This window comes from Laccaria bicolor, genomic scaffold (genome assembly GCF_000143565.1).
Source record: "Laccaria bicolor S238N-H82 LACBIscaffold_3 genomic scaffold, whole genome shotgun sequence".
NCBI classification, from domain to species: domain Eukaryota; kingdom Fungi; phylum Basidiomycota; class Agaricomycetes; order Agaricales; family Hydnangiaceae; genus Laccaria; species Laccaria bicolor.
In genome coordinates, this window is record NW_001889874.1 from 1,115,158 (window position 1) to 1,141,671 (window position 26,514).

General features: G+C 49.3%; 15 protein-coding genes across 15 annotated transcripts; 10 read left to right on the forward strand and 5 right to left on the reverse strand.

The window, feature by feature from the left end:
* Positions 1-256: 256 nt before the first annotated feature.
* Positions 257-1,496, forward strand: LACBIDRAFT_322591 (uncharacterized protein; the record flags this gene model as incomplete). Its single annotated transcript, XM_001875596.1, has 4 exons — positions 257-427; positions 452-581; positions 659-1,144; positions 1,204-1,496. The coding sequence occupies 4 exons, from the start codon at positions 257-259 to the stop codon at positions 1,494-1,496; spliced, it is 1,080 nt and encodes a 359-aa protein (XP_001875631.1).
* A 142-nt stretch (positions 1,497-1,638) lies between these two features.
* LACBIDRAFT_308638 (uncharacterized protein) lies at positions 1,639-2,034 on the forward strand (the record flags this gene model as incomplete). The annotated part of the gene is made up of 1 exon (XM_001875597.1): positions 1,639-2,034. Exon 1 carries the CDS (start codon positions 1,702-1,704, stop codon positions 2,032-2,034), a length of 333 nt encoding a protein of 110 aa, XP_001875632.1. The 5' UTR covers positions 1,639-1,701.
* Positions 2,035-3,350: 1,316 nt separating this feature from the next.
* LACBIDRAFT_308639 (uncharacterized protein) lies at positions 3,351-4,574 on the forward strand (the record flags this gene model as incomplete). Its single annotated transcript, XM_001875598.1, has 3 exons — positions 3,351-3,521; positions 3,586-4,228; positions 4,282-4,574. 3 exons carry the CDS (start codon positions 3,351-3,353, stop codon positions 4,572-4,574), a joined length of 1,107 nt encoding a protein of 368 aa, XP_001875633.1.
* A 1,603-nt stretch (positions 4,575-6,177) lies between these two features.
* On the forward strand, positions 6,178-7,348 carry LACBIDRAFT_292405 (uncharacterized protein; the record flags this gene model as incomplete). The annotated part of the gene is made up of 4 exons (XM_001875599.1): positions 6,178-6,239; positions 6,271-6,286; positions 6,351-6,993; positions 7,056-7,348. 4 exons carry the CDS (start codon positions 6,178-6,180, stop codon positions 7,346-7,348), a joined length of 1,014 nt encoding a protein of 337 aa, XP_001875634.1.
* Positions 7,349-10,263: 2,915 nt separating this feature from the next.
* On the reverse strand, positions 10,264-10,707 carry LACBIDRAFT_322594 (uncharacterized protein; the record flags this gene model as incomplete). The annotated part of the gene is made up of 1 exon (XM_001876032.1): positions 10,264-10,707. The coding sequence occupies one exon, from the start codon at positions 10,705-10,707 to the stop codon at positions 10,264-10,266; it is 444 nt and encodes a 147-aa protein (XP_001876067.1).
* A 191-nt stretch (positions 10,708-10,898) lies between these two features.
* On the reverse strand, positions 10,899-12,755 carry LACBIDRAFT_292406 (uncharacterized protein; the record flags this gene model as incomplete). Its single annotated transcript, XM_001876033.1, has 3 exons — positions 10,899-12,178; positions 12,234-12,531; positions 12,583-12,755. The coding sequence occupies 3 exons, from the start codon at positions 12,753-12,755 to the stop codon at positions 10,985-10,987; spliced, it is 1,665 nt and encodes a 554-aa protein (XP_001876068.1). The 3' UTR covers positions 10,899-10,984.
* A 613-nt stretch (positions 12,756-13,368) lies between these two features.
* On the forward strand, positions 13,369-14,232 carry LACBIDRAFT_322596 (uncharacterized protein; the record flags this gene model as incomplete). The annotated part of the gene is made up of 3 exons (XM_001875600.1): positions 13,369-13,395; positions 13,446-13,734; positions 13,790-14,232. 3 exons carry the CDS (start codon positions 13,369-13,371, stop codon positions 14,230-14,232), a joined length of 759 nt encoding a protein of 252 aa, XP_001875635.1.
* Positions 14,233-14,386: 154 nt separating this feature from the next.
* LACBIDRAFT_308645 (uncharacterized protein) lies at positions 14,387-14,899 on the forward strand (the record flags this gene model as incomplete). The annotated part of the gene is made up of 2 exons (XM_001875601.1): positions 14,387-14,494; positions 14,546-14,899. The coding sequence occupies 2 exons, from the start codon at positions 14,387-14,389 to the stop codon at positions 14,897-14,899; spliced, it is 462 nt and encodes a 153-aa protein (XP_001875636.1).
* A 346-nt stretch (positions 14,900-15,245) lies between these two features.
* Positions 15,246-15,917, forward strand: LACBIDRAFT_308646 (uncharacterized protein; the record flags this gene model as incomplete). The annotated part of the gene is made up of 1 exon (XM_001875602.1): positions 15,246-15,917. One exon carries the CDS (start codon positions 15,246-15,248, stop codon positions 15,915-15,917), a length of 672 nt encoding a protein of 223 aa, XP_001875637.1.
* Positions 15,918-16,006: 89 nt separating this feature from the next.
* LACBIDRAFT_245214 (uncharacterized protein) lies at positions 16,007-17,132 on the reverse strand (the record flags this gene model as incomplete). The annotated part of the gene is made up of 8 exons (XM_001876034.1): positions 16,007-16,112; positions 16,167-16,513; positions 16,566-16,589; positions 16,645-16,682; positions 16,736-16,768; positions 16,826-16,928; positions 16,989-17,036; positions 17,094-17,132. The coding sequence occupies 8 exons, from the start codon at positions 17,130-17,132 to the stop codon at positions 16,007-16,009; spliced, it is 738 nt and encodes a 245-aa protein (XP_001876069.1).
* Positions 17,133-17,606: 474 nt separating this feature from the next.
* LACBIDRAFT_308648 (uncharacterized protein) lies at positions 17,607-18,168 on the forward strand (the record flags this gene model as incomplete). The annotated part of the gene is made up of 2 exons (XM_001875603.1): positions 17,607-17,998; positions 18,054-18,168. The coding sequence occupies exons 1-2, from the start codon at positions 17,733-17,735 to the stop codon at positions 18,166-18,168; spliced, it is 381 nt and encodes a 126-aa protein (XP_001875638.1). The 5' UTR covers positions 17,607-17,732.
* A 335-nt stretch (positions 18,169-18,503) lies between these two features.
* Positions 18,504-19,709, forward strand: LACBIDRAFT_308649 (uncharacterized protein; the record flags this gene model as incomplete). Its single annotated transcript, XM_001875604.1, has 3 exons — positions 18,504-18,629; positions 18,685-19,357; positions 19,417-19,709. The coding sequence occupies 3 exons, from the start codon at positions 18,504-18,506 to the stop codon at positions 19,707-19,709; spliced, it is 1,092 nt and encodes a 363-aa protein (XP_001875639.1).
* A 1,166-nt stretch (positions 19,710-20,875) lies between these two features.
* LACBIDRAFT_308650 (uncharacterized protein) lies at positions 20,876-22,276 on the forward strand. Its single transcript, XM_001875605.1, has 3 exons — positions 20,876-21,077; positions 21,134-21,800; positions 21,860-22,276. Exons 1-3 carry the CDS (start codon positions 20,952-20,954, stop codon positions 22,135-22,137), a joined length of 1,071 nt encoding a protein of 356 aa, XP_001875640.1. The 5' UTR covers positions 20,876-20,951; the 3' UTR covers positions 22,138-22,276.
* Positions 22,277-22,952: 676 nt separating this feature from the next.
* On the reverse strand, positions 22,953-24,141 carry LACBIDRAFT_308651 (uncharacterized protein; the record flags this gene model as incomplete). Its single annotated transcript, XM_001876035.1, has 3 exons — positions 22,953-23,233; positions 23,284-23,908; positions 23,965-24,141. 3 exons carry the CDS (start codon positions 24,139-24,141, stop codon positions 22,953-22,955), a joined length of 1,083 nt encoding a protein of 360 aa, XP_001876070.1.
* Positions 24,142-24,759: 618 nt separating this feature from the next.
* On the reverse strand, positions 24,760-25,982 carry LACBIDRAFT_308652 (uncharacterized protein; the record flags this gene model as incomplete). The annotated part of the gene is made up of 3 exons (XM_001876036.1): positions 24,760-25,052; positions 25,119-25,758; positions 25,818-25,982. 3 exons carry the CDS (start codon positions 25,980-25,982, stop codon positions 24,760-24,762), a joined length of 1,098 nt encoding a protein of 365 aa, XP_001876071.1.
* Between the last annotated feature and the right edge of the window lie 532 nt (positions 25,983-26,514).

Genomic DNA, 26,514 nt, shown 5'->3' on the forward strand with positions numbered 1-26,514 from the left:
AATGGCGCTTTCGGGAGCTGCCGTGTCCGAAATCAAGTTTGAAAGCAAATCGAAATCAAGTCGAAAGCACGTCGAAAGCAAGGACTCTGAACGTCCCTATTGTGGGGATTCTATGTTAGTTGTATGTAAGAGTGCTTGTAACCGTGCGAAGTTTGCCCACTAAACGTTCACTGGCAGAGAAGACGACGCACATAGGCCTTCAGGCAAGCTTGAGGCTTCAGCTTCAGGAGCTCGGCTTCTGACTATCTTGTCCATAATGGCGGCGTTTCTGTCAAACGCGTTAAGACGCGCCAATCACCTCGAGTTTCAGATGTTGAAATGCATGCGAACTGAATTCCGGCAACGGCTGGTAACGGGGCTGCGACCATACTCTCATGCCAGTGCGAGTTCAAGTCGTACGGACGACGAAAAGTCTGGAACTAGATCGGTAAGTACTCTTTTCGCATTTCAGCACCTTCGGAAAGCTAAAACATTGTTGGCCGTTACAGGCGGAACCGCGTCGCAAGGGAAGAGAACTTGGATACACCAAGAGAGCACCGATATCCACCTTGGATCAGCGGAGACCATCGCCTACCGATTGGGTCGATCTCTCTGGCATTTCCAAACCGTCTCTCAGCTTTCGGCATAAGCTCAATGAATGGCTTACGTGGTATCGCAGATTCGGGGCCCAGGGAGACCATTGTTTACCTTTCCCTCCACGCTCGTCCGGATTCCTCTACTATCATCAGCCTTCCAGGCGCACCTCTTCTTGTCGGGGAACTCCGCTTTCGCCTCACTTCCAGCAATCTTCCCGAAAGTTTTAATCAAGGCGAAAATTGTCTTACCCCAGAAGGAGATGCTTGGAAGATCCCCCTCTTTCTCCTGTATGATACTCCATTGCATCGGCATGTGTATCAACAGCTTCGGGTGGATGGGTTCGTCTCCGACGCACTAGATTTGAGGCTCAAGCGCATTGCTCAGACTTATGTCCGTCCCCGCCGCGCTAGCGTTATTCTACATTCGCTTCACCAAGTATTTCCCATTGATTTTTCAGCAATGACTTTCAGGTTTTTCGTGGCGGGAGACTCAACTTTCCAAAACGTTCACATCAATGTTCCCTTCCGACTGTGTGTTCGGGGGTACGGGAATGGATCTTACTACACCAGTGCAGTTTAATTTTTCATGGGATAACCTTTCGTCAAAACTGACTGCGGCTGCTTGTAGGTAAGGGGTTGGTACGCTTCGAGCTGTCAACACTACCAGAGCATGCGGGTACCAGAACGCTGGTGATGCGTGTCGTGAAATTAGTCGGAGATCCAGGGCCTTACATGGGGGAAGATCGACCACAAGAAGGAGCTTTGGTATTGCGACATCATCCTGCCGGCGGAAAATCCAAGTTGCTCACTCTCAATGTTGACCGGAATACACCTGTACATGGGTCAAAGGGCTTTTCGCATCCTGATGCGCTGCCTCTGCTTATCGCAAATACTTTTGGCGAGAAACAGTCTAGCCCGTAGCTGTGTCCCCATTCATCGCCCTCGCCAATATGAACCTCACAGCCGAGGAGCCCAAGTCAAGCTTGCAGAGCTTTCATCTCGAACTTGCTGCCACATCTCCTTCGTTGACATCGCTTCCGACGGGCGTCTTTTATGCCAGAGGCCTGCATTACGAAAATCCCCTCCTTCCTTCTTGCCCTTGGGAGCAACTGATCGTTGAATAACGATGGACAGTGATAGTATCTTACTTCCCTCTGCTGTCAGTATTACTGTTTCTCGCGATTCGCATCGCATCTCGAAGGTTGCTTGTGGTTTTATCACCTTTGAAGCTTCTACGACAAGTTCCTCCAAGACAATAACCTTATCGTGGCCGAAACGAGCGATGAAATATATAGAGAGTTTCCCTTCCCGGGTCAAGCACAAACTGCTCAGCCGGATACTGCCCATTCTACCTTTTCATCTGCGTCGTCCAGTTTCGACTCTGACACAAGTCCAAGGCCGGGACGCCAGCACACCCTGCTTTCAACGCGTAACGCTGTTTAGTATGAGTTTGGACTGACGGAAGCGAGCTACATGTAAGGAAGCTTGGTATTTGTTGATGTGCCCGCCTTGTGGACAATTGCTATCTATACTATGCATAAACTTGTGCGCTTTGCCAGCATATTACATATCGTCTCCAAGTATTTCTTCCGCGTTTGCATAAGCGTGCGAAGTTTGCCCACTGAACTATGGCGGTTGTTCTGCACATTTAATCCCCGCACGCAACTTTCCGAGCGCGCACGCAACTTTCGACCAGCGCGCAACTTTTGGATGCTAAATTTGACCGCACGGCGCAACTTCCGACTATGTAAAGGCATCAACTCTTCCATGTAATTCCTTTTGAACCACCCTCTAGCTACCCCAGCCCTACCTTCTACCACTTCATATAATTTTTATCTAAAATGACCAGGTCACAATTTCGCACTTTTCACTGATTTCTATTCATCTCCTTCATATTAATTCTTATAGTCATCCCCAGGCCATCTGCTTGCTTCAAATTGACCAAAGGGTATCCTGTAGCATGTGAATCAGTTGTTATACGTAGTAATGAAGGTTACTGGCAAGACTGGTGATGTAACTGATGAGTAGTATGCTCCTCCACCCCTCTCCATGCACCATCTCCCATGTAAAGTGCCCCTATATTCTCATTGCTATACTATTATACTACCTTTCTATCAAATAACATACATGACACACTAAATTACAGCATAAATAACAAAATGCTTGAGAGTAACAGTGGCTCGGGGGATATGGTGAGAACCAGTACCGGATTTGGTAGTTGGCAATGATCAAGCCGATAATTCCGATCCTGATGATGGAATTTACCTTAGAAGGATATTGAGACTCCGCCTGATCGCTTCTCATGTTGCAACGTCAACCTTCTACACTGTCACACGTTGACGGACATATGCCGCTCGCTGTCAAGCACAATGAGCTCGTACCTTAGTTTCAATGCAAAGTATTTGATACAATAGATTCTGCAATGATACTCTACGTACTATTTTAAAATTGAAACAGAGAAAAGAAGATTTAGGCAATAAATAGATGTACATTATGTGAGCTTGCCGTGTTCAACGACGATGAGAGACTTCGGGACGATGTTGAGGATTGCTTGGGTGACGTTGCATGAGAAATGCTAGACCAAACAACCGAATTTAGCATCCAAAAGTTGCGCGCTGGTCGAAAGTTGCGTGCGCGCTCGGAAAGTTGCGTGCGGGGATTAAATGTGCAGAACAACCGCCATACTGAACTGTGTTGATTGAGCTGCGAGTCTGCGACACATCTCTGACAGGCCGTCAGGCCTCAGGCTCTCGCCTTTTGACTATCTTATCGATAATGGCGGCATGTTTTCCCAACGCGTTAAGACCCGCCAATCACCTCAAATATCTGATGCTGAAATGCATGCGAACTCGATTGGGGCAAAGGCTGGTAACGGGGCTGCGACGATACTCTCATGCCAGTGCGAGTTCAAGTCCTACGAATGATGAAAAGTCTGAAACTAGAGCGGTAAGTTGCTTCTTCTCGCACTTCAGCACTCTGGAAATGCTGAAAAAAAAATTGGCCGCTACAGACGGAACCGTCGCAACGAAAAGAAGGATACACCAAGAGACCACCGGTATCCACCTTGGATCAGCGTAAACTATCGCCCACCGATTGGCTTGATCTATCTGGCCGTATGCAACTCTCTATCAGTTTTCGGAATAAGCTCGATCGTGACAGTGAATGGAGGGCGTACTATCGGAGACTCACGGCAAACAGGCGATTACCTTTCCCTCCACACTCCTCCGGATTCCTCTACTATCATCAGCCTCCAGGCGCACCTCTTCTTGCCGGAGAACTCCGCTTTCGCCTCACTTCCAATCATCTTCCTGAAAGTTTCAATCAAGGCGAAGATTGTCTTACCCCAGAAGGAGACGCTTGGAAGATCCCCCTCTTTGTCCTGCATCATACTCCATTTCATCGGGATGTGTATCAACAGCTTCGGGTAGATGGGTTCGTCTCCGACGCACTAGATTCACAGCTCAAGAGCATCGCTCAGACTTCTGTCTGTCCCCGCAGCACCAGCGTTATTCTACATTCGCTTCACCAAGTATTTCCCGTTGATTTTTCGGCAACGACTTTCAGGTTCTTCGTGGTGGGGAACTCAACTCTTCAAAACGTTTTCATTTTTCCCTTCCATCTTAGGGGGCAAGGGAGGGCATCTTCCTACACAAGTGCGTTTTTTTGGGATAACCTTTTCACTAATACTGACTGCGGGTGCTTGTAGGTAAGGGGTTGGTACGCTTCGAGCTGTCAACACTACCAGAGCATGCAGGTACCAGAACGGTGGTGATGCGTGTCGTGAAATTAGTCGGAGATCCTGGGCCTTACATGGGGGAAGATCGACCACAAGAAGGAGCTTTGGTATTGCGACATCATCCTGCCGGCGGGAAACCCAAGTTGTTCTCTCTCAACGTTGATCGGAATACACCTGTATATGGGTCAAAGGGCTTTTCGCATCCTGATGCGCTGCCTTTGCTTGTCGCAAATACTTTTGGCAACAAGCAGTCTTGCCCGTAGTTGTGTCCGTATTCATCGTCCTCCCCAGTGTGAAGTTCAAAAGTCAGGATTTGGAAGGTTTTTATCTTGAACTTGCTTGCCACGTTTTTATCTTGAACTTTATCTTGAACTTGCTGCCACATCTCCTTCCTTGGCGTCGCTTCCGACGGGTGTCTTTTATGCCAGAGGCCAGAATTACTGGGAATCTGCTCCTTCTTTCTTGCCCTTCGGAGTGGCTGTCAGCTGATCGTTAATTAACGATGGATGGTGATAGTATCTTACTTCCCTGTCTCTTACTACTTATTAGTGTTTCTTGCGGTTCGCATCGCATCTCGGCGGTCTGTTGTGCTTCCATCACCTTTGAAGCATACCCCACACTTCTACGACAAGTTCCTCCTAGACAATAACCATATTGTGCCCAAACTGAGCGATGGGATATACATATAGAGAGTTTTCTCCTCACCCCTCCCTGGGTTAAGCACAGCTTGCTCAGCCGGATACTTCCCCTGTTCATCTGCGTCGTCCAATTCCAACTCTGACACGAGTCCAAGGTTGGGACGCCAACACACCCTGTCATTAATGCGCAATGCTGTTCCTGCGCTCCTTCATAAGTTTGGACTGACGGATGTAAGGAGACTTGGTACTCGGTGATGTGCCGCCTTGTGGACAATTGCTATCTGCCATGATTCTACCCTATACATATACTTGTGCACTTTGCTAGCATGTTGTCTCTAGTTCTTCTGTAGATGAATGCCATTGCGGCCATTCCATGTTTTGAGTTCTCATAAGCGTGCGAAATCAAAGTTTGCCCACTGAAATTGAACTCATTCCAAGGGGGCACCGCCCGAACAATTTGAATCCGTAAAACTTAAAGTCAACCCTCCCATCACCCCGTGAGAAAAGGGTCGTGAGATCAAACCCTGGTCGTATGAAGCGAGTCAGTCTGTATTGCTCTCCATCTCCATTTCTGAATCTTCAAGTTTGCCCCTTTATCAAACGCAGAAGATGCTCTGAGATAGCAACTTTGAAGGCCCTTATGAGGTCATGACCGATCCTTAATTTTGTGCAATTGCAACATTCATGACATCAACACCTTCCCGAGCTTTTTGAGAGCTTTCCCTCAATTCTCAATTTCACTCATGGCGTGAATCACAGCAGATTTCTCAAGTTTATATGCATGCTCCACCTTTCAAGCCTCCTGCCGCCACACTCACTTTATGCAGTGGTACAATGATCCCAGAAATTCAAATCTTCAAGGCTTGCAATCCCAAAGTGGAGGTATCTTGGATGCCTGGATCTCGACATACTTATCCACTGCATCACAGGTGGAACCAAAGAGCAAAGGAGGAAGGATGTGACGACAACTATAAGTCTATACCAGACTACCAATACTGTTATTGACCAGGGTTTGATCTTACGACCCTTTTCTCACGGCGTGGTGGGAGGGTTGACTTTACGGATTGTTCGGGCGGTGCCCCCTTGACTCATTCTGGGACGACGCATCTCTGATAGGCGTTCAGGCCTCAGGCCTCAGGCTCTCGCCTTTCGACTTCTTGTCGATAATGGCGGCATGTTTTTCCAACGCGTTAAGATGCGCCAATCACCTCGAATATCAGATACTGAAATGCATACGAACTGGATTCCGGCAACGGCTGGTAACGGGACTGCGACCATACTCTCATGCCAGTGCGATTTCAAGTCGTACGAATGACGAAAGGTCTGGAACTAGACCGGTAAGTTACTTCTTTACGCATTTCAGCACTTTGGAAATGCTGAGAAAACTGTTGGCCGCTACAGGTGGAACCGTCCCAAAAAAGAGAAGGATACACCAAGAAAGCACCAGTATCCACCTTGGATCAGCGTAAACTATCGCCCACCGATTGGCTCGATCTATCTGGCATACCCCGACCCTCTATCAGGTTTCGGCATAAGCTGAATCCTCGATGGCAAGCGTGCTATCGCAAATCGTCAGGCGTGCGATTACCTTTCCCTCCACGCTCCTACGGATTCTTCTACTATCACCAGCCTCCAGGCGCACCTCTTCTTTCCGGAGAACTCCGCTTCCGCCTCACTTCCAACAATCTTCCCGAAAGTTTCAATCAAGGCAAAGATTGTCTTACCCCAGAAGGAGACGCTTGGAAGATCCCCCTCTTTGTCCTGCATCATACTCCATTTCATCGGCATGTGTATCAACAACTTCGGGTCGATGGGTTCGTCTCCGACGCACTAGATTCACAGCTCAAGAGCATTGCACAGACTTCGGTCCGTCCCCGGAGCAACAGCGTTATTCTACATTCGCTTCACCAAGTATTTCCTATTGATTTTTCGGCAATGAAATTCAGTTTCTTCGTGGCGGGAGACTCAACTTTGCAAAAAGTTTTCATTGAACGTCCCTTCCGACTGTGTGTCGAGGGATACGGGAGGGCATCTTGCTACACAGGTGCGGTATAATTTTTTTTTAGGGACAACCTTTTCGTTAAAATTGACTGCGGATGCTTGTAGGTAAGGGGTTGGTCCGCTTTGAGCTGTCAACACTACCAGAGCATGCAGGTACTAGAACGGTGGTGATGCGTGTCGTGAAATTAGTCGGAGATTCTGGGCCTTACATGGGGAAAGATCGACCACAAGAAGGAGCCTTGGTATTGCGACATCATCCTGCCGGCGGGAAACCCAAGTTGCTCTCTCTCAACGTTGATCGGAATACACCTGTATATGGGTCAAAGGGCTTTTCGCATCCTGATGGGCTGCCTTTGCTTATCGCAAATACTTTTGGCGACAAGCAGTCTAGCCCATAGCTGTGTCCCCATTTATCGTCCTCCCCAGTGTGAAGCTTAAAAGTCAGGATTTGCAAGGGTTTTATCTAACTTGCTGCCACATCTCCTTCCTCAGCGTCGCTTTCGACGGGCGTCTTTTATGCCAGAGGCCAAAATCACTGGGAAGTGTTACTGTTTCTTGTGGTTCGCATCGCATATCGGCGGTCTGTTGTGGTTCCATCACCTTTGGAACATACCCCACACTTCTACGACAAGTTCCTCCTAAACAACAACCATATTGTGCCCAAACCGAGCGATGGGATATACATATAGAGAGTTTTCTCCTCGCCCCTCCCTGGGTTAAGCACAACTTGCTCAGCCGAATACTTCCCCTGTTCGTCTGCGTCGTCCAATTCCACGACTCCAAGGCCGGGACGCCAACACGCCCTGTCATTAATGCGCAATGCTGTTCCTGCGCTCCTTCATAAGTTTGGACTGACGGATGTAAGGAGACTTGGTACTCGGTGATGTGCCGCCTTGTGGACAATTGCTATCTGCCATGGTTTCTACCCTATACATATACTTGTACACTTTGCTAGCATATTGTCTCCGTAGATGAATACCATTGTGGTGATTCCATGTTTGAGTTCTCATAAGCGTGCGAAATTAAAGTTTGCCCACTGAAATGTGTTGACTGAGCTCATTCTGGGACGACGCATCTCTGATAGGCGTCCAAGCTTCAAGCCTCAGGCTCTCGCCTTTCGACTTTTTGTCGATAATGGCGGCATGTTTTTCCAACGCGTTAAGACGCGCCAATCACCTCGAATATCAGATGCTGAAATGCATACGAACAGGATTCCGGCAACGGCTGGTAACGGGGCTGCGGCCATACTCTCATGCCAGTGTGAGCTCAAGTCGTACGAATGACGAAAGGTCTGGAACTAGACCGGTAAGTTACTTCTTTACGCATTTCAGCACTTTGGAAATGCTGAAAAAACTGTTGGCCGCTACAGGTGGAACCGTCCCAAGAAAGAGAAGGATACACCAAGAGACCACCGGTATCCACCTTGGATCAGCGTAAACTATCGCTCATCGATTGGCTCGATCTATCTGGCATACCCCGACCCTATATCAGGTTTCGGCATAAGCTGAATCCTCACCGTGAATGGCAAGCGTGCTATCGCAAATCGTCAGGCGTGCGATTACCTTTCCCTCCACGCTCCTCCGGATTCTTCTACTATCACCAGCCTCCAGGCGCACCTCTTCTTTCCGGAGAACTCCGATTTCGCCTCACTTCCAACAATCTTCCCGAAGGTTTCAATCACGGCAACGATTGTCTTACCCCAGAAGGAGACGCTTGGAAGATCCCCCTCTTTGTCCTGCATCATACTCCATTTCATCGGAATGTGTATCAACAGCTTCGGGTAGATGGGTACGTCTCCGACGCACTTGATTCACAGCTCAAGAGCATTGCTCAGACTTCTGTCCGTCCCCGGAGCACCAGCGTTATTCTACATTCGCTTCACCAAGTATTTCCTATTGATTTTTCGACAATGACTTTCAGTTTCTTCGTGGCGGGAGACTCAACTTTGCAAAAAGTTTTCATCAGCAATCCTTTCCGACTGTGTGTTCGGGGGTACGGGAATGGATCTTACTACACCAGTGCAGTTTAATTTTTCATGGGATAACCTTTCGTCAAAACTGACTGCGGCTGCTTGTAGGTAAGGGGTTGGTACGCTTCGAGCTGTCAACACTACCAGAGCATGCAGGTACCAGAACGCTGGTGATGCGTGTCGTGAAATTAGTCGGAGATCCAGGGCCTTACTTGGGGGAAGATCGACCACAAGAAGGAGCCTTGGTATTGCGACATCATCCTGCCGGCGGGAAATCCAAGTTGCTCACTCTCAATGTTGATCGGAACACACATGGGTCAAAGGGCTTTTCGCATCCTGATGCGCTGCCTTTGCTTATCGCAAATACTTTTGGCGACAAGCAGTCTAGCCCGTAGCTGTGTCCCCATTCATCGCCCTCGCCAATGTGAACCTCACAGCCGAGGAGCCCAAGTCAAGCTTGCAGAGCTTTCATCTCGAACTTGCTGCCACATCTCCTTCGTTGACATCGCTTCCGACGGGCCACTTTTATGCCACAGGCCAGCGTTACTGAAAATTCGGCTCTTAGCCATTGTCCGCCGACGGCTCCGAATCCAGTACCCAGTATTCACCCTTCCTGATTTTCGACAAGCAGTTGTTCAACGATTTTACCTTTCACTGATACACGTTTCCCGTTTATCTTTCATCAGTATCCTCACAGACTTCATCAACGTCCATGAATTCGGCCCATACACCTCTGAAATATCTACCTACATCCACCGAGCAGAAGACTTGGATATCTTTGAGATCAGCTCCTACTCGAATGAAGACGAGCAATAGCAACCCTTCCATTCCGTCTTCCCATTCATCCCTCAACACATCAAGAGGATGCCCATCCCCCCTTACGTTGCACCACCGCCTTCCATCCTCTCGCGAGCTTCCGATCGCAACACTGTTTCAACTTCAGGTAGACAGGGCGGAAACGACGCGGCTGTATCTCCCATTTCAACATCAAGTACAATTTATTCTAAGCTTTCATTTCAAGTAGCAGAAGGAAACAGAATATTCCAAGCCTCTCCCGACGAAATATCAGACACAAATCCATTCACTGCGTGCTCTATCGTGACCTAAGCCAGCCATCAACAACGGAGCCATAACAAGAAGGATTGCAGCTGTACCAACCTGAAGTAGCTTCTTGCCGTTTGCGTCTTTTATCGTCTCACCCGCCAAAAGAGACTTGATGGACGGAAGGAGCTGTTCCTTGTTCCTTCCAAGCTGTCCATCGTTACAGAATACGGACCCGGAGATCAAGAGCTGCAAGCAAGCTCCAAGAGATGATGTTTCCCATGTCTTTGGCTTGGAATGCAATTAATACTCGGAGCCGGGGAAGTGTATCCCCCGAGCGATGGCACCGATCCGCGCTGCAGAGGTGCACAAGCCGTGTTTCGTTGCTGTGGTGGAAATGACGGATCCGACAAGGAACGACTCATTTGTAGGTGCAATGGCGACGAGGTCTGACCTCGGCCCTGATACCGCGGCGGATAGGACTTCATACAGAAACAGGTTGAGGACTGGATTCTTGATATGGGTTTCGTTTTTCGCAATGGTTGGGATGTCTGGGGAGTCACGAAGGAGGACAAGAGATTCGGCAAGTGCTTCAACTCGGGAGGGGTTTTCGGTGGCGAGGGACTCGTACAACTCTGCAAGCCATGCGACGGTTTCCGCTGTGGGTTGTTTGATGACATTCACGAGGGAGGAGGCAGAGATAACAGGTTCAGGGAGAGAGAGAGCATCACGTATCTGTTGTTCCATGGCTGGTGTTGGGTGGGGTAATATGGCGGAGCCGGATGCGGTTGAGTATGATTAGAACTCAAAAGGGGATGCAGGAGACCTCAGAGGCGGATTCTTTTGATGGTACAGTCAGTGGACCAGTCCAAAGTGAGGTGTTTAGTGAGGGTTGTTGCACCAGGTTGCAACATCACTCGCGAATTTCTCTGAAGATTAGACCACATCAAAGTCCATAAATTCCACTAGTACTAATAACAATATATACCTCGCCCATTGTACGGAAGATTCGAATACTACAAGGTCAATCCTCATCCATCCCGTCGTCCGCGTCGTCATCCCTCAACTCATCAAGAGGATGCCCATAAAGCTCCACCATCCCCCGCTTATACTTCTCCGCCGCCTTCCATATCCTCGCAAGCCTCCGATCGCGGCTATACCACTGTTTTGACTCTAGATAAACAGGGCGGAAACGGCGCGGTCGCGGTTCCTCTTCCTCTTCTTCATCCTCACTGGAAGGCGCGTCCAGGGCTTGGTCTACCTCCATAGGTATGGGCCGAGGGTTCTTAGGGGGCCGACCGCGCCTGACGGGCGTGATTGATACTTCTACGACTGTAGAGGTAGATGTGCGGGTTGATGTCTTAGGTTTGGGCTTGGTGGGGGTACGCGGAACTTCCGGAACCACCTGCCCCCTCAACGCGTCAATGCGTGAGGAGGACCGCGTGGAAGGCAAGGAAGGTTTGGCGGGTGAGCTACGGGTGACAGGTCTGGTCGGCGTTGCGACAGGTACGGGCATTGAAGGCTCCAATTTCCGCCTCTTTCTGGAGGTTTCTGGAGCTGCCATCTCCACGTCCTCGTTGTCGCGTTTTTCTGCCGCTGGAGGTGCTGGTGCTCTTGAAACTACCCCCTCAATCTCTGGCTCCTGAGCAACAAACTCCACACGTTTCCTTGGGCTATCTTTCGATGGCAACTCGCGCAGCTTTTTCGTAGATACAGATCTTGAAGGTGTGTTCAAGGTAGATGCTGCAGTGGGCGTTTTTGTGGGTGACCCGTCGAGCGTCAGTCGCGAAGAGGACGCTTGGAAGACGAGGGGTTTGACGGGAGATGATCGGAGGATGGATCTCGGGACAATCTCCAATTTTCGCTTTTTCGAAGGAGTTTCTGGGACTGCCATTTCAATGTCTTCGTTCTCTGAAGAGTATCCGACGAATTCAACGAGGGGTTTCTGTGAAGGGGCAGCCACGGCGGATTGGGCTGGTGCTCGTTTTGGAGTTTCCTTCGATGGTAACTCCCGCAGTTGTTTTCGGGGAGAAGTACGCTGGGATGGAGTAGAAGCAGAAGCTGTGGATTTGATTGGGGATGTGGCATTGGCTCCAGCTTTAAGAATGCGCGTTTGGAGTTGGGAGCATTTCTCGTTTAAAATGGAGACGATAGAAGTGAATAGTTTCAGGGACAGCTCATGGTTTTTGGCAAAGGCCGTGGTGCTAGGGAGTTTAACCTACGTGCAGGGTTAGAATTGACTTGGGCAAGAACAACGACATTTTTGGACTTACTTTGACAGTGTTGCACACCCAGAAGAATATTCCACACCTAACCGCCGGATCATCTTCCTTGTATCGCGAATCTATCAATTGTAACGCGTTCTGTGCATGATGGAAATATGGGGGTAGCCAAGTTTTATATGTCTCTGCGCGATATTGGTCCATGAGATCAAGGTACGAGACGACAACCTTCTTCTTCGCCGTGACGCCCAACGCTGCCTTGACAATGCTGAGTGCCTTCGAAAAGGCCCTCTTGTTCAAGCACGACGCGACTTGCGCAGCTTCTGGCGTGACGTCACCGTTCTTTAATCTACATTTCAATATAACCAATCGCTCTCGAACATATAAAGCTGTCTCGTACCTCTCAGACGCGATGAGCGAGCAGATAGCAGGCAAGCCAGTTGTGCTCGAACCAAGCTGGTACCCTGACCCGTCACGCGTCTTGACTTTGGCCTGGCGAAAGATGTCTTTAGCTGAATCAATGGTCTCTTGCCGTTGGCAAAGGCGCTCGATAGGATCGTCAGCGAGGGCCATGTTCTGGGGATCGTAGTGGCAGAAAACAAGAGAGAACTAATTGACAGAACAATGTTCAGAGACGTGACGTGGAAATCACGAACGGTCACGAGTGTGACATACTGCTATTATTAGCGCTGTTCCAGTGAAAGTGAGAATGGCGGTTGACTTGGTGCCGCCAACAACATCTTTAGCATTTCGCGCCAACCTCGCGCAACTTGTATCGCCCCTCCGCCGCGTCCGATCTCGAACACCGTTCTTTCAGCTCCCAGCACATCGAATACCCACGTTATGGTCTCTCTACCGTGGTCTGCTAAGGAATTCACCGAGCGAAGATGTACATTCTTCAATCTTTCATCGCTCATGGGTTGCTTAGCTTGACATGCAAGACATAGGTTACGTTCCGTATACGGAAGTTGTTCAGGAAGCACAAGGGGCTTACAGGAACAGAGTCGACAAAGATGTATCTTACAAGAGGGTATAAGGTGTGTTTTGCTTAACTGTACTTTGGGTTGAGGTGACTTTGGAATAGTGGCTCGATATATTCACGAAAGCGAAGGAAGGAGATACGCACCTTCAAAACGTGTTAGCGAGGTATTCTCGTCTCATTGCTGCGAGAAGAGAGAAAGAATACATGAGAACACTTGTTTACGAGGATATGGTACATCGTTAACCGCTGCTATTCCTAAATCTGACCTACAACTCTTTCAGGTATGGCGGCACAAACTGCGCAACCGCACAATTTTAACAGGGGGTTTGATGCGGCCCACACTCTACCACGGCCCCCTCCCCCGAATGAAGCCCCAGCCAATTCACGTAACAGGGATGATTGTCAGCCGCAAGAAGGCCCGCGAAAAACGGATGGAGAGACAACGCAAGCTCTTGGAAAACATCAATGCCCTTCAAATAGAAAGAGACTTCGAAGCAGGGTTGATAGCGGAATCGCCTAACCCGGCCGGGTTCGAGCCAGTATTCAGCGGAAAGGCTCATAGAGAATGGGGTGAGCTTATTTCTTCGTACATGCCTCAATTATCTGTATCTGAGAACGAGAATAGTATCGCCTATCGAAGACCGGCTCGCCGAAATCCAAGAATCATACGCCCTCGAACAAGAACGCTCCCAAAGGCCATTTCCCCAGGAAATGCTTGATCAGATCGTCCGCGCGCGCACCGAAAGAATAGCCAACAAAACACGAGAACGGCAACGCGAGCGGCGAGGCGAGGTCTTGAAACGCACCATTGAGCGGAAGAATCAAGGGCCCCCGGCGCATGTCCTAGCGAAGATGACGCGGGCAGAAAGAAGGCTTGATTGGATTTCGCGTGGGGTCAGTGAGGTGGGATACGTTGGGCAGGTGAAGAGGAAGTTGGGGTTCAAACTTAGGGAGCCGGATGCTTTGAAGAGGGAGGAGGGGAGGGAGAGTGAGAGGGGGAGGATGGATGAAGTATCGAAGGAGATATCGGAAGAAAATGAGAGGCGGAGGAGAGAAGTAGAAGGTTGAGTTGTTGTATGGATATGGGGATCGGGATCTTTGCTTCGACAAAGTAATACTATGAGCAGTATTATATGGAGTCACACATCTGTATTTTTGACTCGTTGACCCGCTTTCAAGATTTTCGTCTTCTCGGAATTCCTCACCATTTCGACGCAGCTGGATGCCACCACACAAGGAGACTGTTTATCTACCTCTTGAGAAACTTGACAAATGCTCACAATGCAGCAAGCGGAAATCAAGATTACTTTTGTGCTCCGGTTGCGGTGAAGTAATGAACTACGGCCTCAACATATGAGACAATACTTATCACCATATTTAGCGCATTTACTGCTCCAAAGAATGCCAACAAACAGATTGGAAAGCACATAAGGTTTCTTGCGGTGGGTATATAGTATATATCCAATGTCCGACATCGCACTCACGGTCCTGCACCCTAGGAAAAACCCATCGCATCGACCTGAACGCGTTCTACCCCTTCCTCGCATGCCTCTCCGAACTCAACCACCTCCACGCCCAAAAACCCACACACAACGCTCTCCGGCACAAAATCATTAACTCTCCCAATCCCGACTCTGACGAAATCATCGATTGCCCGGACGGCACAACTGCGCTGCTGATCCATCTAGGAGAGGAGATTCCTCTATCCGAAGGCTTGAATGGGACCGAAAAATGATGGCCCACAGCCGTCTCCGATACAGTGCGTAGTAAGCTAAAGGCGCGCATCCTCCACTCCGACTGGGTCCTCCCCAACGTGCTGGGGGTATGCCTGGCGCTCCTCAGCGAGATATACACTACGACCTATATCTCCACCAACGATACGGGCGGCCAAGCGGCTCCTCGCATCGACTACACTACCACAGGTCTCCCGTGTCGGATTTTGGCATCATGAAGGGCTCGGCGTCGGTCACGGGCCACATTACCTTACGACCAACTCCTTCCAGAAGGGGCAGGACCCAAACGACCATTATTGGATTTACTTCACCACGCTGGGAGGGAGCGACGTCTTCTTCGACGGGTGCATGTACGTGTTCAACTTTACTAAGGTCGTTGCTGACGTGGGGCCGTACACCAAACACGGTGGGCTTGAGTCCGCGTTCAAAATCGCACCAGCGTTCTTCTGCGACCGGGAGATCAAGCACGACACACCCAAGTTCATGGAGGAGAGACAGCGGTTCTCAGTTCTGCGCAACACGGACCTTCATGAGGCAATGAATGGGACAGTGGAAGAGATGATAGGTGGACCAAGTGCTTACAAGGAGAAGTATTCGAAGATCATCTGCGACTTTATGGACAAGGTCGCTGGGCGGACTTGTTCCGACGTAGAGAAAGACGTCCTTGTCCGGTTTGCGACACATGACCGGTGTACCATGGCAATGAACATACACTACGAGGAGTACCTTCGCTTTCCTGAAAGTCCACTGCTTGGCATTGACGTCAACCCTGGCGAAGTGGGTCGTACGCCTCCGCAGGTGGAAGGAAACGAAAAGTGGTGGAGATCTCTCAAGAGGTTGTCCCAAAAGCAAAGAGAAGGGAAGATAACCACTTCAGAGCTGAGTGATGCTCTCGACGATATGTTGGATAAGCACCCGGCGAAAGCAGATGCAAGTGGGAGAAGACAGGAAATGCCTAATGAAGCTGATGAGAATAGGAAGGAGAAACCGTCAGTCAACCCTCAAATCCGCCCAGTATGAATTTGTATCATATTTCATGATCACCACCTGTATTGTGAATGTACAAGTGTACAGCTAGTGGATGTCTTGGTTTGGATAACTCTGTTGTTTCACAGCCGCTGAGCCGAGCCTTGCAAGTCTTCCCATGGTAATTCTACAATCTGGTCGAAGCCATGATACGGAGGCAAGTTTAGCTGAAACCTCTCCTCCAAAGCCCTTTGGGGGAAACATCATTTCAATGCCCACAATCGAAATAAAGCTATCACACACCTGGGAACAAATCGTCCTCCTAAAAAGTGTCGGCCCTTGAAAGCCCTCACACCCTCTTTCGGGGCTGTCAAACTGATGAGGACATTTGGGTCCAGTCCAACGCCACTTGCATTCCCCGCTTCCACGTCCCATCCGCTCGGGATGTCAACGCTGACTATTGGTTTCTTGGATGCTGTCAAAAGGGGGAGGACGGCATCGAATGGGACTCGGACTGGGGGCTTGAACGAGAACCCAAAGATGGCATCTAGGATGACATCTGTTGAGAGCAGGGCTTGCTCGAGGTCGGCGGTGGTATCTGAGGGAGGCAGCGTGGAGATGGCCATGTTGTCGCATTGTTTTTGAAGGCGCTGAGAGGCCGGTGAGATCAAAACTGCGCTTCAGGGCAAGAAGGCGGTTTACTTTGTATATATCTTTCGAACCAGGCTGGGACGGTGTCAGACTACCATTGAAGTGTCCGAGGATAACATATGCAATGCACCTTGGGCATGTAGATTGTGGGCTTGTACCCAAACATTCCTAAAAACCGATGTTGAGCTGCTTGTTCATTACACGAATTAGCGGTCACATACCGAGGTGACGCGCTGCTACGAGCCCATCCCCCCCTAGAAAGGTCCAATATGATGAAACAAATACGTCCCTCATAACGGAGAAAGACATACCTTGATTTCCAGGCCCACAGCAAACCAACACACGCGGATGTGATTCCTTCTTATACGCCGTCGCCAGGGCTTGGGCACAGGCCAATCCAGCCAACTCCATCAGCTAGACAACGTGAGGGACATCCATCAGACCTATGAAAGTCAAAAAAATAAGGCTATTGACCTGGTCAAGGCTGAAGGCTCCAACAGAATTCATGAGCTCTTCGTCGATCTGCAGAGCACAGAATGATGCTCAGTTCTCTGAAATTCAGAGGCACTGTCGGCTCACTTGCTGAGCAAGCTTGGCTGTGAGATATCGCATCGACATGGTCGTTCTTTTGTGAGAGGCTCGGTTTGAGGTGACTGAGTCCTTGTTGTTTTGGTATCAACAAGCAAAGCAACAAATACATTCGACTGTCAACGACAAGTTCTTACACCCCAACCATCTATAACCACCGCAGCGCGCCTTCGGGCGCAAAGCCCGCTACCGCGATTAGGTACTTAAATTTCATTGACCAATCCAAATAATACTTTCCTTTGCGGGAGTTACAGAAAAAGTTCATTTATGTGACCGTCTGATGGCTACAAGGAGCGCTAGCATTTCACATTGGAGAAGGAAATGGATTTTTTTGTAAAGTGACCATCTACTTGTTTGGTATTGGCTGCTCGTCGCCGACCGCTCGAAACTATTGGTTTTGTTTTATGTTACATAAATTGAATAACGCTGCTCGTCGCTCGGCCTTCGGCCAGCTCCTCGCAGCGGTAGACACATAAATTAGAGGTTCTCCCAACCTCCGCCACATCGTTGAATCTGTTTATAATTATAGTGATGTTATGATACATAAATCAAATAACGCTGCTCATCGCTCGGCAAGCAAGGAAAAGAAGAAAAGGGAAAGAGACCGACAACTTGAATCAAGCCTACCCAATGAGAAGCCGCAGAGGAACAGGCTTCCCCTCAGCTTGCCCTAAGCCCGTTGCTGTTTCTCAATGCTCTAACATCACGCCACTAATCGTTGATGTAACACTTCCCCTTCTCCTGAGTACGATTGTAAGCGTGTCACTGCACAGAGGTTGGCAGTCCGACAAACTCACTCAATATCACAAAAAACCCACTAGATTAGAATGCGAGGGGTTGGTTCAGAATGTTCAAGCTTTTGATTCACTCACTTTTTCCACTTTTGAACCCATTCAGCAAGTGATTCAAAATTCCCCCAGGTGAGCATACTTCCGCTTCTTGGAGGGCCAGCCACGTTCTAAATGAACGACCGATTGATGGGACCCTTGTCAAGTGCCAACATCGGCGGCTTTACACCTTTACGCGAAAGCTTGAGGGTGCTGGGGTGTCTGACTTTTCTGCTTAATCTTGATTTCGTGGCCTCCTAGTCATTGTGGCTTTGCTGTGTGCCTTGGATTTGCAAGAAAAACGAGCCCTAACGGTTCGAACAAGCGACAGACACATAGGATCGACCAGACGAAAGCTCAACAGAAACGGGAGAGCCGTCGAGCTGGAAACAAAAGGACATGGTGGAGGAACACGGGTTGAACCGGGGGGCAAACATGGCTAAACTTACCCACGCAAGAGCTTTGGTGGCTCGTAGGATAAGACCCGCTAACTACGTAGCGGGCATCTAGCCAACTGATGGTGTTGGCGCGCTATCAAAACGCGTCAAGAAACATCAACTAGTTTGAACTCTGGATGCTAGTGTTCAAATTCATACGAACGCGACTTAGGCAGAGTCCATGTCTTGTGAAGGGCCTCCAACCATACTCGCATGCATCGACTTCGACTGAAAGGTATGGAAAAAGACTGAAAACAAGAACCGTATGTTGTTCCAGCACGTCGAGACCGCAAGGAAATACTAAGTAACCCGCGCCAGGCTGCAAAGCGAAAATCCCTGATGGTATCTACCTTGGACCAACATAAATTGTTGCCCAGCGATTTCCTCAGTCACCTCTCCAATCGTGCCCGGCCTGGCGTTCGGTTTTTGAACGTAGCTAAGGACATGCTTAAGGATCCTCGCTTGAAGCATACTTGCATTCTTCCCGCCTGCCGCTGGCAGTTCGGGTACTTTGACATGGATGGCAAGCCAACCCCGTTTCCTCCAAACTCATCCGGATTCCTCTACTATCACCAACCCCAAGGCGCACCTCTGCTTTCTGGAGAAGTACGCTTTCGACTCACTCCAAATAACCTCCCTGAGAGTTTTAGCCAAGGCGAAGACTGTCTTATTCCACATGGAGACATCTGGAAGATTCCCCTCCTTTCTCTTCATAGTTATAAAACTCATCAGGATGTCTATCGACAGCTTCAGCTGGATGGTTTTGTCTCTGATGCATTACATTCAAAGCTCAAGACTGTCGCCAAGACTTGCCCCTGTCCTCGGCATAGCGCTGTCATTTTGCATTCACTGCACCAAGTATTCCCTGTAGACTTTGCATTAGCTCACATGAACCTCTTTGTGGTGGGCGACTCGACTTACCGAAGGGTTCTCTTACATTGCCCCTTTTTAACGCAAGTCATAGGCTACAAGAAGGACTCTCCATTCACCAGTGCGGATGACCTCTTTCTGGAAAAAAAATTGAGTCGAAACTGATTAGTGACTTTTTAGGTAAGGGTTTGGCGCGCTTTGAGCTTTCAAAGCTGCCTGAACACGCAGGAACCAAAACAGTGGTGATGCGCGTTGTGAAACTTGTGGGAGATCCGGGGCCTTACTTGGGGGAAGATCGGCCACAAGAGGGGGCACTGGTATTGCGACACAATCCTGCCGGCGGGCAACCAAGGGTTTTTCGTTTAAGGGTTGATCCCAGCTCATCCGAAAATGGCCCAAACGGCTATTCGCATCCTGATGCACTCCCTCTGCTTCTCGAAAATACCTTTCGGGGCGAGCATTCTACGCCGTAGCTATGCCTTGTCATGTGCTTGTGCAAGGTGGCCGATCTGGGCCTGCAACGATGCTACTTATCATTTGCCGCGGTTACAAAGACCACTGGGGATGCTACGTTTACTCCCTTGTTTGGCCTCTTCCTGACATAATCGCGGTTATCATTCTCAATGGACATATTTACTGAAGATCTACTACCTGTCCAACGTAATTTTATAACCCTTCAAAAGAACTCGGGATGCTTTCAGAGGCTTGAAACTGTGTAGCCCCACATAACAAGCAAGGTATGCACGAAATACCCAATCCCGCTGTTGTCGTCTCAAAATCAACGAGATTAGCACGCAGCGCAGCAGTGCCTTGTAAGCCAACTTCGTTTGTTTTGCGCATCAAGCAATGACGTGGGGGTGCCATCGGAAGATTAATCCCTTTGGTATCTGAGGGAGGGAGCGTGAAGATGGCCATGTTGTCGCATTGTTTTTGAAGGCGGTGGGAGGCAGGTGAGATCAAAGCTGCCCTACAGGGCACGAAGGGAGTTTACTTTGTATATATCTTTCGAACCAGGCTGGGTCGGCGTCAGACTACGATTGAACCATCTGAGAGTAAGATAGCAATGCACCTTTGGCATGTAAATTCAAAATTGTAGGCTTGTACCCAAACATCCCGCTACGTCACATACCGAGGTGACGCGCTGCTACGAGCCCATCCCCATCTATAAAGGTTTAAGATGATGAAAGGAATACGTCCCTTATGTTGCCCTTATGACAGAACGACATACCTTGATTTCCAGGCCCACACGCCAGGGCTTAGGCACAGGCCAATCCAGACAACTCCATCAACTAGACAACGTGAGGGACATTCGTCAGACCTACGAAAGTCAAAAAATACGGCTACTGACCTGGTCATTGGTCAAGGCTGAAGTGGCCAACAGAGTTCATGAGCTCTTCATCGATCTACAGAATTATGCTCAGTTCTCTGCAACTCAGAGGCACTGTCAGCTCATTTGCTGAGCAAATTTGGCTGTGAGATATTGCATAGACATAATCGTTCTTTTGTGAAAGGCTTATTTGAGGTGATGGAGTCCGTTGCCCTCGAACATGATGGCTTCAGGTGATTGTCAACAAGCAACAAACACAATCGACGTGCCAGTGATAAACAAGTCAACTCGACTGTTACACCCCAACCACATCTCTAGCCAACTGATGGTGTTGGCGCGCTATCGGAACGCGTCAAGTGCCATCAAGTATACATAGGTTGAACTCTGGATGCTGGTGTTAAATTTCACACGAACGCGATCTCGGCGGAGTCTATCTCTTGTAAAGGGCCTCCAACCATACTCGCCTGCCACGAATTCGACTCAAAGGTATGGAAAAAGACCTAAAACAACAACGGTATGTCGTTCCAATACGCTAAGACTGCAAAAAATATATGAAGTAACCCGTGCCAGGCTGTATCCGGGAAATTCGTATCTACCTTGAACCACCATAAATTATTGCCCAGCGATTTTCTCAGTCACCTCTCCAATCGTTCCCAGCCTTGTGTTTGGTTGTTGAACGTAGCTAAGGATAAGCTTAAAGATCCTCGCTCGAAGACTCCTGGCATTCTTCCCGCCTGCCGCTGGAGATTCAGGTACCATGACATGAATGGCAAGCCAACCCCGTTTCCTCCAAACTCATCCGGATTCCTCTACTATCACCAACCCCAAGGCGCACCTCTGCTTGCTGGAGAAGTACGCTTTCGACTCACTCCAAATAACCTCCCTGAGAGTTTTAGCCAAGGCGAAGACTGTCTTACCCCACATGGCGACATCTGGAAGATTCCCCTCCTTTCTGTTCATGGTCATAAAGGTCATCAGAATATCTATCGACAGCTTCAGCTGGATGGGTTTGTCTCTGATGCATTACATTCAAAGCTCAAGACTGTCGCCAAGGCTTGCCCCTGTCCTCGGCATAGCGCTATCATCTTGCATTCACTGCACCAAGTATTCCCTGTACATTTCGCAACGTGGTTTTTGAGCCTCTTCGTAGTTGGCGACTCGACTTACCGAAGGGTTTTCCTACGCTTCCCCTTTGCAACACAAGTCATAGGCTACAATAGAGTGTCTCCATTCACCAGTGCGGATGAGCTCTTTCTTGGAAAAATTGCCAGTCGAAACTGATTGGTGACCTTTTAGGTAAGGGTTTGGTGCGCTTTGAGCTTTCAAAGTTGCCTGAACACGCAGGAACCAGAACAGTGGTGATGCGCGTTGTGAAACTTGTGGGAGATCCGGGGCCTTACTTGGGGGAAGATCGGCCACAAGAGGGGGCCCTGGTATTGCGACACAAGCCTGCCGGCGGGAAACCCAGGGTGTTGGCTTTAACACCCGAAAAGGGTCTGAAAGGCTATTCGCATCCTGATGCACTCCCTCTGCTTCTCGAAAATACCTTTCGGGGCGAGCATTTTAAGCCGTAGCTATGCCTTGCCATGTGTTCGTGCACCGTGACCGATCTGGGCCTGCAACGAAGCTGCTTATCATTTGCCGTGTTTACAGACACCACTAGGGACGCTACGTCTACTCCCTTGCTTGGCCTCCTGTCCCACGTACAATTCTCCCTCATCACAACTAAAATATAGAGGCTTAAACATATGTAGCCCCCGTCTAGGTACCCCATCAGATACCCGAGCCCACTGTTGTCTTCTCAAAATCAATGAGACTCATGAAGTTCGTTCGTCTACGTGTACTCATCAAGTATTTCTTTTCTCGATATTGCCGATATTTTTGCGCCCGAAATTAGTGACAAGGACGAGGTACTTGTCGACACACAAGTGACCTCTGCAATAAGCATAGAGCTGGGTGCATGGCTTTCGACAATGGGCCAAGTAGTTTAGAGAATTGTCATTATGATCACAACCTTGTTCCCTCGAAAAAAGACATATGTTCAAGTCGGATTCCCATTCCGTTTCTCAAGCCCCCAGTCACGTTGCGGCGCAGCAGTGTATTGCGAGCCTACTTCAATTCTTTTGCGCATCTTTTCATCAATGACGTGGGCATGCCATCAGAAGAGTAAGCCCCCCCAGAAAAAACCATCACGACTGAGGGCAGCCGAAGGCGCAACGGGTAGGCAGCAACCACGCAGGGATTGGCTTTGTCCGTCGACGACGGCCTCAACTGGAGTCTGGAACATCCGTGGTGTTTGTAATGGCGACCGACCTGATAAGTCGTTGCAAGCCTAGGTGGGCTGTGAAACACAAAGACATGGGTGAAACAGGCGAGGAACAACTATGGCCTAGTGCTTGCCCCCAAAGGTATTGTCTATAAGCAGAGGAAGCGCGTTAGGATGCGAAAAACCCTTCACGCCATTCCTAGGCGTATTGCGATCAGCGTCGAAACACAATACCTCGGATTTCCCGAAAGGTCTATGTCGAAGTACCAGCGCCCCTTCAACCGGTCGATCGTGCCCCAGATACGGCCCCGGATCTCCGACTAGTTTCACAACGCGCATCACCACTGTTCTCGTCCCTGCGTGCTCGGGTAGCGTTGAAAGCTCGAAACGCACGAAACCCTTACCTAAAAGCTTCATCAGTTCTGGGCACCAAGCAAAAGAAAATGATCCGCACTTGTGTAAGGAGACGCCCTCTTATTCTCTGTATCGGACATCCTGAAGGGGTAGTTAATGTCAACCGTATGACAAGTGGAGTCGCCCACTACAAAGAACCTGAAACGACACGCTGCAAAATTGATTGGAAATACTTGGTGCAGTGAGTGCAAGATGACGCTAGTATAGTGAGGACAGTGGCTAGTCTTAACCACGTTCTCGACCGTTGAATGTAACGCGTCGGAGATAAAGCCGTCTAGTTGAAGCTGTCGATAGATACGCCTATTATATGGGAAACGATACAGGGCAAGGAGCGGCATCTTCCAGACAGCTCCATCTGGGGTGAGACAATCTTTGCCTCGGCTAAAACTCTGAGGAAGGTTACTGGGGGTGAGTCGAAAGCGCAGCTCGCCCGCAAGTGGGGTTCCGTCTTGGGGTTGATGGTAGTAGAGGAATCCGGCCGAGTCTGGAGGGAATTGCGATGCCTTGCCTTGGTCATCGTGGTAGCACATCTGCCAAGGATACACAGATGTATCGTTCTGAAACCTGATACCAGGCCGGAAGCACCTGTTGGAAATGTCGATGAAATCGCTGGGCAGTAATTTATGTTGGTCCAAGGTGGATATTGCCGCCCTTCTGATTCTCTTCTTTAGTGCAAGGGTCAGACATCTTTTATCATCCTTGAAGGGGTGAAATGACATACCGCTTTACTTTTATATATTCCATCAACCTTTTCAGCCGGAATCGTAGCAAGGGAGTATGAACGGAGGAGGCTAACGACTGGGAGCCATCGACTCTGTCGGAATCCTACTGTGCAGTGTGGTATTCGAAGTTCGATCTTCTTGATAGTCCTTGACATGTTCCCAAGGCCCGCCGACATAAACCGACTAGAGAGGTGGTACGGCGTCGCGTTGTACTTAGAGGTAGTGTGTTGCGTTGTGATCAGGGGCGACCAGCGATCGAAACCGAAATTTCGCACGCGAAATCAGAATCAAAGGAACATTTCAAGGTGCAAGTAAGTAGTCTTGTAAGTAGTACAATTCCTCCCAAAAACATCTATGAAGCTGTTTGTCCTCAAGCGGTCAGTTTCGCGGGCTCCAGCTCACGTTCACGTGGGTCTAATTTCCTGCCTTCGTAACATCCATCCCTAACCCTCGGAAAGTGGGCTTCGTCTCATAGAACTACATGCCCGTACCCACTGGCCGTAGAATTGTATGCTTGTGGAACAACTTTGGCAACTTTGGCATTGCCGAGGGGGTGCGTGATATGGTCAGAACGGATTACTTCCAGATCTCTGTTGACCGTAAAACTGCACGTCAGAGAGAGCAAGTAAACTGAGCAGAGATCACCGCACTTGTGTAATAAAACTCCTAGAGAATGACTTCAATGTTCCTCACGCGGCGCTTGTATCGGCGAACGAAGAATAAGTCACGCAGGCCATTGCGTTCCAAATTGACGTTGTGCAGAAAACAGCGTGAGTGAAACAGGCGGGGGACGACTATGGCCTGGAACTCTCGTCCCCAAGAGAACTTCTGAGAAGCAGAGGGAACGCATCAGGATGCGAAAAGCCTTTTGTGCGGTGGTCGGGTGTATCGCGATCAATGTTCAAACAGAACACCTTGGGTTCCCCTCCAGCAGGGTTATGCCGCAACACCAGAGCCCTCTCTACTGGCCGATCTTCTCCAAGGTAAGACCCCAGATCTCCCAACAACTTGACAACACGCATCACCAGCATTCTGCTTCCTTCATGTTCCGGTAGCCTCGAAAGCTCAAAGCGCACCAAGCCCTTACCTAAAGTTTCACTTATCAGTCTCAATTCAAAATCGTTCAAAAAAAAAAAATAGAGTTTATTCGCACTTGTAAATGGAGTCCCCTTCTCATGTCGCACAACCTGCATCTCAAAGGGGAAACGAACGTCGACCATTCGGCAAGACGAGTCGCCCACTATGAAGAACCTTAAACTCCGGACGGCAAAGTTGACGGGGAACACTTGATCAAGTGAATGCAAGATGACGCTCGTATTCCTCGGACAGAGACAAGTCTTGAGGACATCCGCGAGCTTCAAATGCAACGCGTCAGAAACGAGCCCGTCCTTGCGAAGCCGTTGATAGATATGCCGATGGTACGGGAAAGAATGTAGGACGAAGAGGGGTATCTTCCATACGTCCCCCTCAGGGGTCATACAATCTTCACCTTGACTAAAGCTCTTGGGAAGATCGCTGGGAGTGAGTCGGAAGCGTAATTCGCCAGCAAGTAGGGGTGCGCCTTGAGGTTGATGGAAGTACAGGAACCCGCGGGAGTTTGAAGGGAATTGCACCCTCTCGCCCCGCAATTCTCGATAGGACATCTGCCAAGTATGCTGCTCAGAGTCGTTGAGCTTGACTATGGGCCGAGCGAAATTCGAGACGTCGATGTGATCGCTCCGCAATAACTTATGTTGATTGAACGTGGATACTGGGTTCCTCCACACAGCCTTTGGCCTTCCTCTCGCTTGCGTCTTTGGAGCGAATTTCAATTAGCGCCTTTCACACTTGCATAGTGCTTGTAATGACATACCGATCCGATTTTGGATTGTTCTTCTTTAGCTCGAGCCAGAATCGCATAAGGAGAGTATGAGTGAAGTCCCGTTACCAGCCGCTGCTGGAATCCCGTTTGCAGGCATTGCAGCATTGGACGTTCAATGTTATTGGTAGCCCTTAACAAGTTTGCGAAGCGCATCATTGTCAAGGACTCCGAGGACCGATAGTTGAAGTAGAGGAGATGAGTTGTCCAGTGTCACCGTCGGGCTTCAGCGGAATTCAACCAAAGTTTCGCACGCAACTCAAAATCAAGATGAATTTGAACGCCTCTCAGATCAAGCACACCAGAGACTGGGTTGACTCTACGCATCTTCTAATAATATACATTTATCATTTTGGCGCCCTCAGAACAAATCGAAGGAAACGTAAAACAAAATAACCATGAACAAGAACGTGGGGCGAGAAATAAAGAGTGAGTGAGTATGAGAACCGTGGTCTTGTAAATAAAAATACGATGCGGGGCGTAGGTTAAGGTGTGGGTGTGGTCAGGGATATCATATTCTTGCAAAAGGAGTCCGAGTCCAAATGCAGGAGGGGGTCGTGAATAAGTAAAGAGCGTCATCGGATCGTGCATGATTGGACGCCGGGCCCAACGAGATTTATGGTTGGCCAAGACGGGCAAGCAGGGTGCTGGCGGTCGGTACTGCTGGGACTTGGAAAATTTGCTTAAAAGG

Coding starts and splice junctions, on each gene's coding strand:
- LACBIDRAFT_308650 (XM_001875605.1), top strand. CDS start 20,952: ATGCTGGTGTTAAATTTCACACGAACGCGATCTCGGCGGAGTCTATCT. Junction 21,078..21,133: donor AAAGACCTAAAACAACAACG/GTATGTCGTTCC, acceptor AACCCGTGCCAG/GCTGTATCCGGGAAATTCGT. Junction 21,801..21,859: donor TAGAGTGTCTCCATTCACCA/GTGCGGATGAGC, acceptor GTGACCTTTTAG/GTAAGGGTTTGGTGCGCTTT.